We start from the raw sequence: 16,908 nt of genomic DNA on the forward strand, positions 1-16,908 counted from the left end.
GTATTGCCTAAGGCTTCCATTTATTTATGACTGTTCTTTCTTGTATTGTTACCTGTTCTAATGAGAGGGTGTGTCATGCCCCAAAATCGAGGAGCGCGACCAACGCTCTACCGAGTGAACCCGACCGAGCAAGCCTATTAGATTTCCTTCTACCTAAACTCATTCATGAATAAGGAGAATATATATATTTTTGTAAATCAACCAATAAAGTGATCATGTTGCAATACCAATTTCTTACCATCAGTTACTTTATTTTAAAGTCTCAATTCCAAACACATTTTTCGTAATCTTCAGTGAAAATAGTAATTCAAGCACAACAAACGAGTTTGACTTCCCCAGCACCATTATACAACCTACACTATGTCTACGGAGCCTCAATAGATAAAGATGAGTGTGATGATAATGCCGGCAACAAGGCCCCGACTATACCTCAAATAGAATACACAAAGAACAAAAGGTAGATGAGCCCGGGATGAAGTGTGGCTCACCAAGTAAGCTGGGAAGAAGGTGTGCTACTATCACTATTCAATATCTCGTGCTGTGGAAGCACCTGCATCCATTTAAAAGATGTAGCGTCCCCGGCAAAAGGGACGTTAGTACCGTCGAATAGTACTAGTATGAAAACTAAACACTAATTTAAGAATTCAGAAATACAAGATGAATATGATGAACCAGTGCAGCAATAGAATAATATAGATAACCGTTTAAACCATAGCAAGCTTATTAAAAGCTATAAATAACATTTATAGGATTTAAGATGAGATCCTCTGTAACCATCTTCACACAAAGAAGCCCTGCCGCCTCACCCAATGTATGCAGCTGGAAGTGTACGTACAATACCATAACTCTAATCAAGCGGCCCTGCCGCCTCATCCCAATGTATGCGGGTGGAAATACATCAATGATACCAATACCAACACAAAGTGGCTATGCTGCCTCACCCTAATGTATGCGGGAGGTGGTGCCACAACAATACCAAAACTATACACAAAGCGGTCGTACCGCCTAACCCCAATGTAAGCAGGTAGAGGTGCAGTCCCACAATACGATAATCCCTACACAAAGTGGTCATGCCGCCTCACCCCAATATATATGCGGGCGGAGGTGTATCACAATCACAATCTCTATACCATTATCCCCACACAAAGCGGCCATGCCGCCTCACCCTAATGTATGCGGGTGGAGGTGTATCACAATCACAATCTCTACATAACTTGGCATAATAACTTTCACATAAATCATGACTAGAAATTAAAACATGTGGATACATAATCCATAATTTGGGACACATCCTCAATTTATAATGCAATATGATAAGAGCATTTGAAACATGAATTGAACATATATCTTCATCACAAAACTTATCGGAATACTCCATTTATAATCAACATCTCGGAACTTACAAGGATATTGGGAATTCCAATTCTTAAAGAAGAGTTTATCCAACATACCTCACTTGAGCTTCCTTACACTCTAAATGTTCCGGAATTCTTAGCAACTTCAATCTAGTTTAGAAATATAACAAATTGAACCAAAATTAGGAAGATGATCATCGTTCTAGCTCATTTGAGCATTTTATCAAACACAAGGTGTGCATAAGGTTTCAAAGCCCTTTTATGGAGAATTTCATCATCCCACAACCCAATATTTACCATGCCTAGTTCAACAATTTTCCTACACCCTTTGATATCACATGCATGTAAATAAACAACCCTCCTGCCAAGCAATTATCTTGCTAATTATCCAATTCTACACAAAATTCGAAAGTGAGGGTTAGGGTGTATAATCTTACCTCTAGGATTAAGACCTAGTGAGTTTCCCTTCTTAATCTTCCAAAACATGGGCAAGAATTGAAGAACAATTATTGAAGAACACCTTCTCACTCTAGGGCACTCTCTCTCACTCTAAAATATCAGATTATAGTTCAAAAATGGTCCAAAGAGTGTATTTAAAGAAATAGGGTCGGGTTTTAAAAACCCAAAAATTGAACTCCGGAACGGTTCTGTGGTCGCATATGCGACCGCATAATGGATATGCGGACCGCATATCGGTCGCATAGTTGCTGACAAAAATGATCAAAAACCTGTCTGTGTATGCGGTCCGCATAACTGTTATGTGGTCGCATAATGCATTATATAATAGTTATGCGGTCGCATAGTCGACCGCATAGCTGCTTCCAAAATGGCCCTCTCCTGCTCACTTCTGCGTCCATTAAGCGGCTTGCAGAGTGATTACGTCGTCGCATAATGGACTGCATAAATGCGCTTTTCTGCCAAAAATTTTCCTTTACTTTCCGGTGCATTGTTCAACCCAAAATGTCCGAGCCTAGTCTGGCACCATGAAACATTATTCTCTTTGCAAATTTTACCGGGCTTTACACTTAAGTACTTCGAAATTTTTTGGGGTGTTACATTCTGCCCCTCTTAGGATCATTCATCCTCGAATGAGGGTAAAAATCCGTCATTAGCATCTTATGCAACTTAGTTTGTTTTATACCACAAACTAGCAGCCCCAAATATGACTAACTCCCTAAATTTCCAAAACTTTCGCCAGAGTTTCCTTTGTAATTAGGCCTATCCACCTGTCAGAGTGCCCCGGAAACACATCCTAACAACATATACATATTTCAACGACATAACATAATACAAAACAACACCAACGGTGGCCTCATAAGCAATATATTTCTAGAAAGGAATACCCTTAACGCCAATTGTTCAAATGATACAAAATTCATAAAAGGTAAGTCTTATAATTTTTTCCTAGGTCACAACTTTATAAATACATGGTCATTAAAACAAATAAGGATACTTTTTCTTCATTTCTTCCTCAGCCTCCCAAGTAGCCTCTTCAACCTGTTGGTTTCGCCACAACACTTTCACGGAGGCAATTTCTTTATTTCTCAATTTGAGGACATGATGATCAATAATATAAACCAGAATCTCTTCGTAACTCAATTTTTCATTTACCTCAATAGTCTCAACCGAAACAATGAGTGTCGAATCTCCAACTACTTTCTTCAACATAGACACATGAATCACAAGGTGTACTAATGACATCTCAGGTAGTAGTTCAAGCTTGTATGCCACCTCACCGATCCTCTGAATGATTTTGTACGGTCCGACATACCTCAGACTCAATTTCCCTTTCTTACCAAATCGCATTACACCCTTCATGGGGGAAACTTTCAAGAATACCCAATCATCTTCTTAGAACTCCAAATCTCTACGATGAACATCCGAATAGAATTTCTGACGACTCTGAGTAGTCTTCAACTGCTCCTTAATGATTTTAACTTTTTCCATAGCCCGATGCATAAGGTCTGGCCCTATCAAATCTGCTTCCCTAATTTCGAACCACCCAATGGGATATCTACATCTCCTACCATATAAAGCCTCGAATGGTGCCATTTGAAAGCTAGCATGATAGCTATTGTTATATGCAAATTCTATGAGTGGTAAATGATCATCCCAGCTACCTTTGAAGTCCATAACACAAGCGCGCAAAATATCCTCAAACGTCTGAATAGTCTGCTCTGCCTGCATGTTAGTCTATAGGTGAAAGGCTGTACTAAGATTCACCTGAGTACCCAAACCTTGGTGAAATTTCTTTCACAAATTAGCAGTGAATTGTGCCCCCGATCAGAAATGATGGAAATTAGGGTGCCATGCAACCTGACTATTTCTTTGATATACAACTGAGCCATGCAACCTGACTAATTCTACAATCCTCAAACACGTAAGCCTAGTCCGACACCATGAAACATTATTTTCTTTGCAAATTTTACCGGGCTTTACACTTAAGTACATCGAAATTTTTTGGGGTGTTACAGGGTGTTTAGTGATACATACTAGTACTATTCCATGTGTACTAACGTCCCTTTTGCCAGGGGAGCTGCATCTTTAATGGATGTTGGTGGTTCCGCAGCAGGTGTCATTGATCATTGGTAGCAGCACACCCTTTTCTCAGCAGATTTGGTGAGCCCTACTACATTTGGGGTCGTGTATCTTTTTTCCCACGTGTATTATGTTTTGAGCTATAGCCGGGGCCTAGAGGCTCCGTAGACATAATGTGGGTTGAATATGGGTGTTGGAAAAGTCAAACTAGCCTTGTTGTATTTGAATCACTTGTTTCACCTCAACTATGAATGTGTATGTATTTTGAGACTATAAAATGAAGTAACTAATGGTAATGGAATTAATGTTGTTCATGAATCCTCTTGGAGTAAATTAATAAAATTTATTCTCTCTTTATTTATGGGTAAGTTGGGCAAAAGGCAATCCAACAAGCTTGCTCGGTCAGGTTATCTCGGTTGAGCGTCGGTCGCGCTCTCCGAGGTCGGGGCGTGACAACTGGAGTTACTATTCTGGATACGGCAACATCCTTTTTAGTAACTGAAGTGAAGGAATGCCAGTATGAGGATCATGTGCTAGCTCATTACAAAGACACAACCCCTCAAAATGAGAAGACACCATTTGAGATTATAGGAGATGGAGTCCTCAGATATTGAGGTCGATTATGTGTTCCTAATGTAACAGGGATGCGCCAGTAGTTTATGGGAGAAAATCACTATTCTCGTTATTTTGTTCATCCAAGAGTGACGAAGATTTATCATGATATCAGGGAAATATACTGCTGGGATGAAATCAGGAAGGATATAGCAGAGTTTGTTGCTCAGTGCCCTAATTGTCAGCTGGTTAAGATTGAGCATCAGAAATCCGGTGGATTATTGTAGGCTATATAGATTACGACTTGGAAATGGGAAGTAATTAATATGGATTTCATCATAGGCTTACCTCATACCCATCATAAGTTCAATTCTATATGGGTGATTGTTGATAGACTTACAAAATCAACCCATTTTCTACCTGTCAGGACTAGATATTCAGTAAAGGATTATGCAAGGCTTTACATTAAGGAGATAGTACGACATCATGGTGTCCCTATATCTATTATCTCAGATAGAGGTGCTCCGTTTACAGCTAATTTCTGGAGATCCTTCCAAAAAGGATTGGGGACTCAGGTAAGTCTTAGTACAATATTTCATCCCAGATAGACGGTCAGGCAGAGCATACTATTCATACATTTAAGGATATGCTACGAGCTTGTGTGATAGAATTCAGGGGTATTTGGGATAATAATCTTCCGCTTATTGAGTTCGCATATAATAATAACTTTCATTCCAGCATTCAGATGGCTCCATATGAAGCTCTTTAGGGAGGAAAGTGTAGGTCACCTATCGGATGGTTCGATGTTGGGGAAACTAAGTTAGTAGGACCAGAGTTGGCACAAAAGGTAGTTGAGAAGATTATGCTTATACGGGAAAGGCTATTAGCAGCTCAAAGTCGTCAGAAGTCCTATGCAGATAATCGACGACGAGACTTGGAGTTTCACGTAGACGACTGGGTATTACTAAAGATATCACCGATGGAAAGCTCTATGAGATTTGGTAAGAAAAGGAAAACTTAGCCATCGGTAAATTGGAGCTTATAAAATTATACGCATAGTAGGCCAGGTAGCATATGCGTTAGACATGACTTCCAACTTGAAGTCTGTACATCCATTCTTTCATGTGTCTATGCTCCGTAAGTGTATTGGAGACCCATCTAGAGTCGTTCCAATTGACGATGTTCAGGTCAGAGAGTAGCTATCATATGAGGAAGCTCCCATTGCTATACTAGATAGACAAGTTCGGAGATTGAGAACTAAGGACGTACCTTCGGTTAAAGTACTTTGGAGAAACAAGAATGTGGAGGAGATGACTTGGGAAGCTGAATAAGTCATGAAGTCTAGGTATCCTCACTTGTTTCCGCTTTCGGAGGAGGAGCAGGCTGAGACATCACAGCCTTTAGGTGCGTATATGATATAGTATTCTTATGTTCGTTAATGTCATTGGTCGTGTGAGGCCATTGGTGTTATTGATGATTTTGGCCCCGTGTCTCTTTATATTATTGGGTTTTCTACATGATAGGTTGGTAGTAGTATCATTATAGGGGACACTCTACCAAAATTTCTATAGATCTCTGGGAGTTTAACATTCGAGGACGAATGTTTCTAAGGGGGGAAGATTGTTACATCTTGTGCGTACGAAGGTGACGTTAATGAATATGAAACTTGTTAATCATGATTTAAATGAGTCTAAAGTAATAATATGACTATATATAATGTTTGGATATAAAATATAAAGTTTGTGAAAAATTGGATTTAAGTTGCGGAAAACATGACTAAGGATTTGCCTTGTAACGAAGATTTTTTAGAAATACATTTTGTATGTTATATGAGGTCTTCTTGGGAAATATTATACACCAAATTGAAGGTCTTGGAATTTCGTTTCCAATACTCTTAACCATTCATTCATATGATATCTGGATAAAAAGATATAAGCATCTGAAAAAGGACCAATGCTAAGGTGCCAAGCTAGCACTTCTTTGACTTTTCAAAAGTGGATATATATATCCCTTATGTCGTCTTTTTCTTCATTTATCCAGAGACCACGAACAAACAAGACCAATAAACTTATCCTTAAGCTTCCTACAAGGGTTTCAAAAAGAATTAACATCTCGGGTATGAAATCAAGAAGCGATAGCATTAGAACGATTCCTACGACGTAAGTATCGTTATACCACCTCTCTATTAAAGCCGGGTGTGATATGATGATGATGATTCCCACAGAGGCATATGTTTTTAAAAAGTATATGTATATATGTATATGCATCATGCATTTCATGCCATTCACTCTCAGAGGTACTCAGATGTTAAAGGTTGTATATTCTCTATCCCTGTTTACATTACTGCTCGTATTTATGCTTTCCCACCTTACATACTCAGTACTTTATTTGTACTGATGTCCTTTTTATTTGTGGATGATGCATGTCATGCTGTAGGTCCTGATAGGCAGGTAGACGAAGCTCCCTTACCATAGTAGACTGCCCAATTCAGCGGTTATTGGCGAGATCCCTTCTCTGGACTTGTCGTGGTCTTGGTATGCATTTTTGTTATAGACATTATGGGTATGTCGGGGCCTTGTTCCGGAAATGTTGTAGAACTTATGTTCCTTTAGAGACTCATAGATAGATGTCAACTCATTTATAGTTTGGATAGCCTTGTCGGCTATTTTTTGTTGTATAGTCTCTCATGGCAGCTTCTCAGCTCGTACATTATATATAGCTTTATGACAGCCTTGTCAGCCCATGTTATACATGTTCATGCCATTATCTATTATTGTTGGTCGTTTAGGATTCATGTCGACCATTTATGGGTCGTGACAAACTTGGTATCAGAGCAAGTTAGTCCTAGGGGGTGTCTATGATCCGTGTCTAGTAGAGTTTTGATTATAAATGTGTAGCACGCCACATTTATAATCAAGAGGCCACGTGACATCTAGGGTTATTACCTTCCTTCTTAATCTAGATCTTGCATAGAGTTGAGTCGTCAGTGTTCATCTCTAATATTCACGTTGTTTTCTTTCAGCGATGCCTTCGACTAGGAGGAAAGCGATTAGTAGACGACTTGATACAGCTGTGGGAAAGGGTACCAGTCAGGTGCCTCCAGCCAGAACAGGCCAAAGTAAGGCTTAGAGTGAGATACCGTCTCATACATCATCTGTACTGTGTCCTCTAAAGGATATTAGGAGGGACCCAGTACCTCCAGTTCCTCCATCTAGCACTACAGACCAGGATATGCGTAGTGCGGTGCAGTTGTTGACTAGATTGTAAGCTTCCCAGGCTCAGAGGTAGAATACCGGTGCTACTAACAGACCGGTTAGTGCGAGAGTTCATGATTTTATTAATATAGACCCTCCAGTGTTTACCGGATCAGAACCCAAGGAGGACCCGCATACTTTTATTAATTAGGTTTATCGGATACTGCGGGTTATGCATGCCAGTGATACTAAGGCAGTAGAGTTGGCTTCTTATCGGTTATGGGAGTTAGCATTTTTCTGGTATGACAGTTGGGAGAGATCTAGGGTTTCGAACGCTCCTCTAGCTATGTGGAAGGAATTTTTTGAGGCCTTCCTTCGTCACTACTTGCTAGTTGAGATACGACGAGCTAGAGTTGATAAGTTCTTGAACCTTCAACAAGGTAATATGAGTGTACGAGAGTATAGTATGCAGTTTGATTCTTTAGCAAGGTATGCTCCCCATATAGTGGTCGAGATGAGCCATAGGGTGCAGGTGTTTGTGAACGGGTTGGGACCACATCTCATAAATGAGTGTCCGGTAACCTCCTTGGTGGAGGGCATGGATATTTCCTATATTCTGGCTTATGCCTAGACACTAGAGGATTGTAAGCGCTAGCAAAGGGAAGATAGGGAGCAGGATAGGGTCCAGTATAAGGGGGGGTTAGATTCACAGGGTATTCCAGTGACTTTAGATATAGTTTCATGCCCCAATCTTCGTGGAGTACGGCGCCACCTGTAGCTAGTGCTCCTCCATAGTTTCAGAGGCCTCGGTGTGATTGATCTATCTATTCTGGTCTAGGTCAGAGTTCTCAGGCATCAGGCCCACAATATCATGGGGATACTAGTCAGACGAGACCCCCAACACCCCATTGTGATCAGTGAGGCAAGTTCCAGTTTGGACTTGTCCATCAAGGTTCTGATGCGTGCTATTCTTGCAGATAGCCTGGCCATATAATATGAGATTGTCCTAACAGAGGGGGTGATGGTATGGCTCAGCCGACTAGATCTGAGTCTGGTTCTTCCTCATCAATTCGACCACCATTACGGGGTTTAGCAGTTGAAAGGTCGTGGTAGAGGTAGAGGTGCAGTGCCGAGTTCGAGCGGTAATCAAACCTATGCTCTAGCATGTCGACAGGATCTCGAGTCATCTCTGAATATTGTTACAAGTATATTGTCTGTGTTTTCTTATGATGTATATGCACTGATTGATCCGGGATCTACATTATCATATGTTACACTTGTGGTATCCACTCCGAATTGATAAGTAAACCACTTGTGGTATCCACTCCGATAGGAGATTCTGTGATTGCTAGAAGGGCATATATTGGTTGCACAATGATGATTTGTAGTCGTCAAACCTCGGCGAATCTATTTGAGTTAGAAATTGTTGATTTCGATGTGATAATAGGAATGGTCTGGTCGGCATCATGTTATGCAAACGTTGATTATGGTTAGGTTTCAGTTTCCCGGTGAACCCGTCATTGAATGAAAGGGGAATATTTCTACGCAAAAAGGTAGGTTTATTTCCTATATTAAGGCAAGGAAGATGATCTCAAAAGGTTACATTTATCATCTCATTCGCGTTAGAGATGCGGAGGCAAAGCCGCCTACTCTACAATCAATTCCTGAGGTCAATGAATTTCCAGATGTTTTTCGAGATGAACTCCAATGCCTTCCTCCAAAAAAGGAGATTGAGTTTAGCATTAATGTGTTGCCTGACACTCAGCCGATCTCTATCCCACCATACAGGATGGCCCCAGTAGAGTTGCGACAGTTGAAGGCGTAGTTGAAGGACTTGCTGGATAAGGGCTTCATTAGGCCTAGCACTTCACCTTGGGGTGAGCCAGTCTTGTTTGTGCGGGAGAAAGATGTGTCGTTAAGGATGTGTATCAACTATCGACAGTTGAATAAGGTTACTATAAAGAACAAATATCCATTTTCGAGGATTGATAACCTATTTGACCAACTCCAGGGTGCCAAGTATTTATCCAAGATTGACTTACGTTTAGGGTATCATCATGTGAGGGTTAAGGAGAAGGATACTGAAGACGGCATTCTGAATAAGATATGGGCACTTTGAGTTCTTGGTGATATCGTTCGGGCTAACAAATGCCCCAACAGCTTTTATGGATCTCATGAATAGTATATTCAGACCCTATCTTGACGTGTTCGTGATCGAATTCATTGATGATATTCTGGTGTATTCTTGTTCGGAGGCAAAACATGTGGGCCACTTGCGGCTGGTATTACAGACCCTTCGGGATCGTAAGTTATATGCTAAGCTCTCAAAATGTGAATTCTGGCTGAACTCAGTAGCATTCCTTGGCCATGTGGTATATTACGAGGGTATTAGTGTCGACACTCAGATGATCGATATAGTGAAGAATTGGCCGATACCTACAATACCATCAGAAGTCTGTAGATTCCTGGGGATAGTAGGATATTTTAGGCGGTTTGTAGAAGGGTTTTCAGCAATATGAGCACCATTGACTACGTTAACACGGAAAGCTACCAAGTTCCAGTTGTCTGACGCTTGTGAACATAGTTTTCAGGAGCTGAAGAATCGATTGGCATCATAGCCAGTTCTCATTCTTCCAAAAGGATTAGAAGGTTATGTGGTCTATTCTGATGCCTCGGGTATAGTTTTGGGGTGCGTATTGATACAACATGGGAAGGTCATTTCTTAGGCATCGAGACAATTGAAGAAACATGAAAAGAATTACCCAGCTCATGACTTGGAATTGGCTGCAGGAATATATGATTTGAAGATATGGCGGCACTACTTATATGGCATTCATGTTGACATCTACATAGATCACAAGAGTTTATAATACATCTTCAAGTAAGAATATAAACAATATTATTTGTTTATATTGTTACTTTATTTGTTAGTATATTTTATTATTTGCTTATATCATACGTCAATAAAGTTAACTCTGCCTGTTAATTCCGCCTTCCATCATCGCCGATTTTCGGTGAAACACATAGTGAAATTGAAGATCTCTGATTTTGTACTTTACTAGGGAAAATGCTATCTCTTTATCTCTCTAACGGGCAAAGCCCTAATCTAACCCCACTAGTGCCTCACCTCCTTTGCTGTCGCCGTCCTTGTCGCTGTCGAGTCGTCCTCGCCGTCGTTGTCCCTGTTGCTGTCGAGTCACCGGCGTACATATGTAAGTCCCCTTGCTCCTTCTCTTTCTCTCTTTACTCCTTCCTTCTTCTTTCCTTTTCTTCCTTTTTTCTTTCTCTCTCTACCCATCTCCTCTCTCCCCCCCCCCCACTTTTTGGTAGCGATCGGTGCCGGCGGGCCTCCGGTCAGGCGTCATCTACCCCTCCCGATCCCCCCCATTCTTTACTTTTTCATTCTTTTAGTTTCTCATTCATTCTCCGTCACTCTCTCTCTCTTTTCTTCTTCTTTTTTCTCTTTTATTTCCTCTGCGGGCGTGGGTTAAGTAGTAGCCCAGCAGTCTCTCTGGTGTGTACTACCGGCGATTATATTGGCCTAGGCAACATAGGTCTTCACCGCTATTCAACAGCTTCTTGGCATCCCTGGCACTAATCCAGGTTCTATCATTCGTGCCTTTGGTAATACATATTGTTTTTGCCTGTTTTTGCTAGTTTTTTGCCTGCCATTACAATATTTTGCCTTAGACTTTGTTTCAAATTTGATTTTCCATTCTTTAGTTGTGTTTGGATTTGCTTTGATTTCTTTTTCTGTAACTAGGGTCTTATTTAGTTGACTTTATTTCTTGCATAGTTTATCTTGTCGTGGGTTGTAGTGGTGCTAGCATAGTATCCGTTATATTATAGTGGCAGGTGTGCGTGATGGCAGAGTGAGGTCATGTCCTCGGGTAGGGCAGGGGGTGGGGGAAAGGGTAGTAAAAGGGTAAGGGCTCAGCTAGGATGTGTGTTGGGTCCTAGAATATAAGGACATTGACAGGGAAGTCTATAGAACTAGGGAAGATTCTCCAGAAGAGGAGGATCAATATAGCGTGTCTCCAGGAGACTAGATGTGGGGGCACTAGGGCACGTGAGGTTAACGGGTATAAACTGTGGTACGCAGGGGGAGCTGGGGGAACTAGGGGCAAGAACGGGGTAGGTATCTTACTAGAAAGGGATCTCAGGGAGCTGGTGGTTGATGTTAAGAGGGTGAACGATACATTGATAGTTATTAAGCTAGTGGTTGGTGGGCTCACTTTAAGCGTGGCTAGTCATACGCACCACAAGCGGGATTGGGGGGAGGAGGTCAAGAGGCAATTCTGGGAGGATTTAGATGAGGTGGTGCGTGGTATTCTGCACACCGACAAGATTTTCATAGGATGTGATGTTAATGGCCATATTCACGAGATGACTAAGGGCTATGATGATGTGCATGAAGGGTTCTATTATGGGGTTAGTAATGAAGGAGGTTCTTCGTTGCTGGATTTTTCTAGAGCCTTTGATTTGGTTCTAGCTAACTCATGCTTTCAGAAGAGGGAAGACCACTTTGTCACGTTCCAGAGCGTGGTGGCCAATACTCAGATTGCTTACTTACTCTACAAGAAGAGGGATAGAGATTTTGCACTTATTGCAAGGTTATTCCGAGTGAGTCATTTTCGACCCAACATAGGCTCTTGGTTATGGACTTGGAGAATAAGAGGGAGAAGAAGCAGAGAGCGGTGTTTGGTTAACCTAAGATCAAGTGGGGAGCCTTGACTGAGGATAAAGCCCAGGCATTGTGGGGGAGACATTGTCAGATATGGGGGCTTGGAAGAAGTTGTGGGGACGCGAGTAGTATGTGGACATCGACAGCGAACTGCATTAGGGAAGCTACTAGGGCGGTGTTAGGGGTCACAAAGGGTTTCTCCAGGGGCCGCAAAGGTGACTGGTGGATTAATGGAGAGGTCCAAGGTAATGTAGAAGCCAAGAAAGATGCGTATATGAAGCTAGTGGAGAACGCCGACAAGGAAGAAAGGAGGAAGCTTAGGGAGTGATATAAGAAGGCTAAGAAAGAGGTAAAGTTATCAATCACGACGGCTAAGACCGCGGCATTTGAACTCATGTATGCGGAACTTGGGGTGAGAGGTGGTGACAAAAGACTATTCAAGTTAACCAAGGTTAGGGAGAGGAAGGCCCGGGACCTGAACCGAGTGAGGTGCATCAAAGAAGAGGATGGCAAGGTATTGGTAGAAGAGGCATGCATTAGGCGTAGGTGGTAGTAATACTTCCACAAACTCTTGAATGAGGGTGGTGACGGGGACATTGTGATTGCCGAGTTAGAGAACTCGGAGAACCGGTGTGATTTTAGGTTTTGTACGCATATTAAGGTTGAGGAGGTAATGTGGAAGATGAATAGAGGCAGGGCGGCTAGGCCAGACGAGATCCCGGTTGAATTTTGGAAGGCTGTGGGATGAGTAGGCTTAGAGTAGCTTACTGGATTGTTTAATGTCATTTTTAGGACTAAGAAGATGCCCAAAGAATGGAGTTGGAGTTTGATGGTCCCGTTGTACGAGAACAAGGGTGATATAAAATATTATAACAACTACAGTGGTATCAAGCTACTGAGTAACACTATGAAAGTGTGGGCGAGGGTGAGGAGGTGTGTGTCTATTTCGGAGAATCAGTTCGGTTTCATGTCGGGGCGTTCGACCACATAAGCCATTCATTTGGTGAGGAGGTTGATGGAGCAGTATCAGGAGAGGAAGAGGGACTTGCATATGGTGTTTGTCCATTTAGAAAAAGCTTACGATAAAATCCCAAAAGAGGTTCTATGGAGATGTCTGGATGTTAGTGGTGTTCCAGTAGAGTACATTATGGTGATTAAGGATATGTACAATGGAGTGAAGACTCAGGTGAGGATTGTGGGAGGAGACTCAGACTATTTTCCTGTGATGATGGGGTTACATTAGGGTTCAGCTCTTAGCCCATTTTTATTTGCACTGGCGATTGACGTGATAACGTGCCACATTCAGGGTGAGGTGCCATGGTGTATGTTATTTGCAGATGACATAGTGCTAATAGATGAGACATACCACAGGGTTAACGATTGGCGGGAGTTGTGGAGGTAGACCCTTGAGTCTAAAGATTTCAAGTTGAGTAGGACTAAAACTGAATACTTGGAGTGCAAGTTCAGTGTGGGGACGCATGAAACAGAAGTGGAGGTGAAGCTTGATTCACAAGTCATCCCCAAGAGAGATAGTCTCAAATACCTTGGGTCTGCTATTCAGGGGAACGAGGAGATTGACGAGCATATTACGCATCATGTTGGAGCAGGGTAGATGAAATGGAGGCTTGCGTCTGGTGTTTTGTGTGATAGGAATGTGCCACCGAGACTTAAGGGCAAGTTCTATAAAGTAGTAGTTAGGCCAACTATGTTGTATGGAGCCGAGTGTTAGCCAATTAAGAAATCCCATGTCTAGAAGATGAAAGTAGCAGAGATGAGGATGATGAGATGGATTTTTGGTCATACCAGGAAGGACCGAATTAGGAATGAAGTTATTATGGACTAGGTGGATATGGCCCTTGTGGAAGACAAGTTGCGGGAGTCGAGGCTGATATGGTTCGGGCATGTAAAGACGAGAGACACCTATGCTCAAGTGAGGAGATGCAAGAGGTTATCCATAGAGGGTTAGAGGAGAGGTGGAGGGAGGCCTAGGAAGTACTGGGGGTAGGTGATTAGGCAGGACATGACACTACTTCAGCTTACCAAGGACATGACCCTCGATAGGGAGATGTGGGGGTCTAGGATTAGGGTTGTGGGTTAGTCGAGAGTCTCTTCTAATAGTATTAGTATTATTCTTGTAGTCTCCTATTCCGAGTTCCTTGTTGATTAGACGATGTGGCATTATTGCCGGTAGTTTTTGCACTTCTTTAATAACTTCGTATTCCTAGTTTCTTTGATATTACATGTTGTGCTATTTGTTTCTGCTATCTGATTTCCTTGCCATTCTTACTGTTTTCTTATTGTGTCCTTTTCACTGTTCCTGAGCCGAGGGTATATCGGAAACAACCTCTCTTCCTTCATAAGGTAGGGGTAAGGTCTACATACACATTACCCTCCACAGACCTCACGTGTGGGATTACACTGGGTTTGTTGTTGTTGTTGTTGTTGTTATTATCTTCAAGTAGAAGGAGTTGAATTTGAGGCAGCGAAGGTGGCTTTTTTACTAAGAGACTATGACTGAGAGCGTCAAGCCCAAATATGCATAAAGCATAAACTGTGGCCTTAAGCCCAAAGATGCATAAAGTATAAACTTCTTCAGACCTTAGATTATAACTTCCATGTCTTTCAATATTCAGTCAGCTCAGTATTTAGTCAGTTCAGTAGTCATTCACTTTTGACGTTCAATTCTCTTGAATTCGAGTTCTAAGGTTTATTTTCTCAACAATGATGTCTCGATCGAATATCTAATAATTTGAAGGATTTACCCATGTTAATAAGGTGTTGGAGAATTGAAATTAACTTATAATCATCGTTAGAACTTACATTGGATGATGGAGGGACCTTGGGGGAATTAGGTTCTTAAGAACTTCACTTTCTAGAGTTAGTTTTCGTATTTTGGGGTGTGGGGGATGAGGTAGTGCTTTAAATAAGTGAACACGTCCCAAAAATTGAGGAGGAAATAAAAGTGGCTCGGATACCATCGTCGGCACAGGGCATCATCAGAGGCGCACCAAAATAACAGTGCAAGGCGCCATCAGAGGGACCAAAACTACATGGCCTTGCACTGTGAGGGGCGCTAAGGTTAATGCCCTGGACAGTGCCTTGCACAGTCAATGGCTATGAGTTTTCATGACCTTGCCCTATCTAAGGCTGTGAATTTTCATGGCCTTGCACTATCTAAGGCTGGAAGTCACACCTTCCATAAACTTAGTAGATTTGATCGAATATTTAGCAGCTTACTCTCCGTCTGGATTCCAAAACAAGTATTTCAATCCATACTCATCCCGTTAGGATTTCACATGTCTAAAATATCAAATTAATACTCATTTAACACATCCACACCTAGTCCAAATTTATGGGGTGTTACATTATCTCCCCCTTAGGATCATTTGTCCATGAATGATTGTCCTTTATATAACTACAGCTAACTCTGGACAGTGAACTGTCATGAGCGCATGCATACTAAGCTGCATAAATACATGATTACTCAACTGCTGAGATACTGAACTGAATTGGTACTAAACTGAATAACTACTGAAATAACTGAATATTTAGTTGACTGAATACTGAAACACATGGAGGTTATAATCTAAGGTCTGAATGAAAAGGTTAGTTACCTCCAACATTTCTCCAAAATATCTTCCAGCTAACAAAGCATAACACAAGCCTCACAGGGCATCATAATACTCACAACATGAAACATATACGTGAAAACTGGTTTGGCATAAATATTTGAGTACTAAACTGACATCAATATCTGAGTACTAAGCTGACATGAATATCTGAGTATTGGAATGACATGACTATTTGACACTCGAAACTTGAATTTTATAGCATGACGCGTGAAATACTAGGTGTAAAATTGCCAATTCTGGTGGCAACTCTAATTCATAAGCTACTTGTCTGATCATTTGTATGATCCTATACGGCCAAATGTATCTGGGGTTGAGCTTTCCTTTCTTCCCAAATCATATAACACCTTTCATAGGTGAAACTTTCAGAAACACCCAATCATCAACTTGCAATTCTAAGTCTCTGCATCGTACATTCGAATAGGACTTTTGGCCACTCTGAGCCGTCTTCAAACACTATTGAATCAACTTTACTTTCTCCATAGCATGATAGACCAAATCCAGTCCCAACAACTCTGCCTCGCCAACTTCGAACCAACCAATTGGCGATCTACACCTTCACCCATACAGAGCTTCGTACAATGCCATTTTGATACTACAATGGTAATTGTTATTATAAGAAAGATCAATAACAGGTATGTGATCATCCCAGATACCTTTAAATCAAGGACATATCCTCAAGTGTCTGAATAGTGCACTCTGCCTGGCCATCTATCTGAGGATGAAAAACTGTGCTGAGGTTCACCCTTGTGCCCAATACTTTCTGAAAGGATTTCCAAAAGTTCGCGGTAAACTGAGCACCACAATATGAGATGATTGAATAAGGAGTCCCATGCAATCGGACAATTTCCTGAATATACAACTTGGCATAATCCTCTGCAAAATCTGTGGTCTTTACTAGAAAGAAGTATGCTGACTTGGTAAGTCAATCTACAATCACCCAATCAAATAATACT

General features: G+C 41.5%; 1 protein-coding gene across 1 annotated transcript; it reads left to right on the forward strand.

Annotated features, from left to right (window-relative positions):
- The first annotated feature begins 13,338 nt into the window (after nucleotides 1-13,338).
- Nucleotides 13,339-13,935, forward strand: LOC138906016 (uncharacterized). Its single transcript, XM_070194534.1, has 3 exons — nucleotides 13,339-13,509; nucleotides 13,630-13,721; nucleotides 13,791-13,935. The coding sequence occupies exons 1-3, from the start codon at nucleotides 13,339-13,341 to the stop codon at nucleotides 13,933-13,935; spliced, it is 408 nt and encodes a 135-aa protein (XP_070050635.1).
- The last annotated feature ends 2,973 nt before the right edge of the window (nucleotides 13,936-16,908 follow it).

This window comes from Nicotiana tomentosiformis, chromosome 2 (genome assembly GCF_000390325.3).
Source record: "Nicotiana tomentosiformis chromosome 2, ASM39032v3, whole genome shotgun sequence".
Classification (NCBI taxonomy): domain Eukaryota; kingdom Viridiplantae; phylum Streptophyta; class Magnoliopsida; order Solanales; family Solanaceae; genus Nicotiana; species Nicotiana tomentosiformis.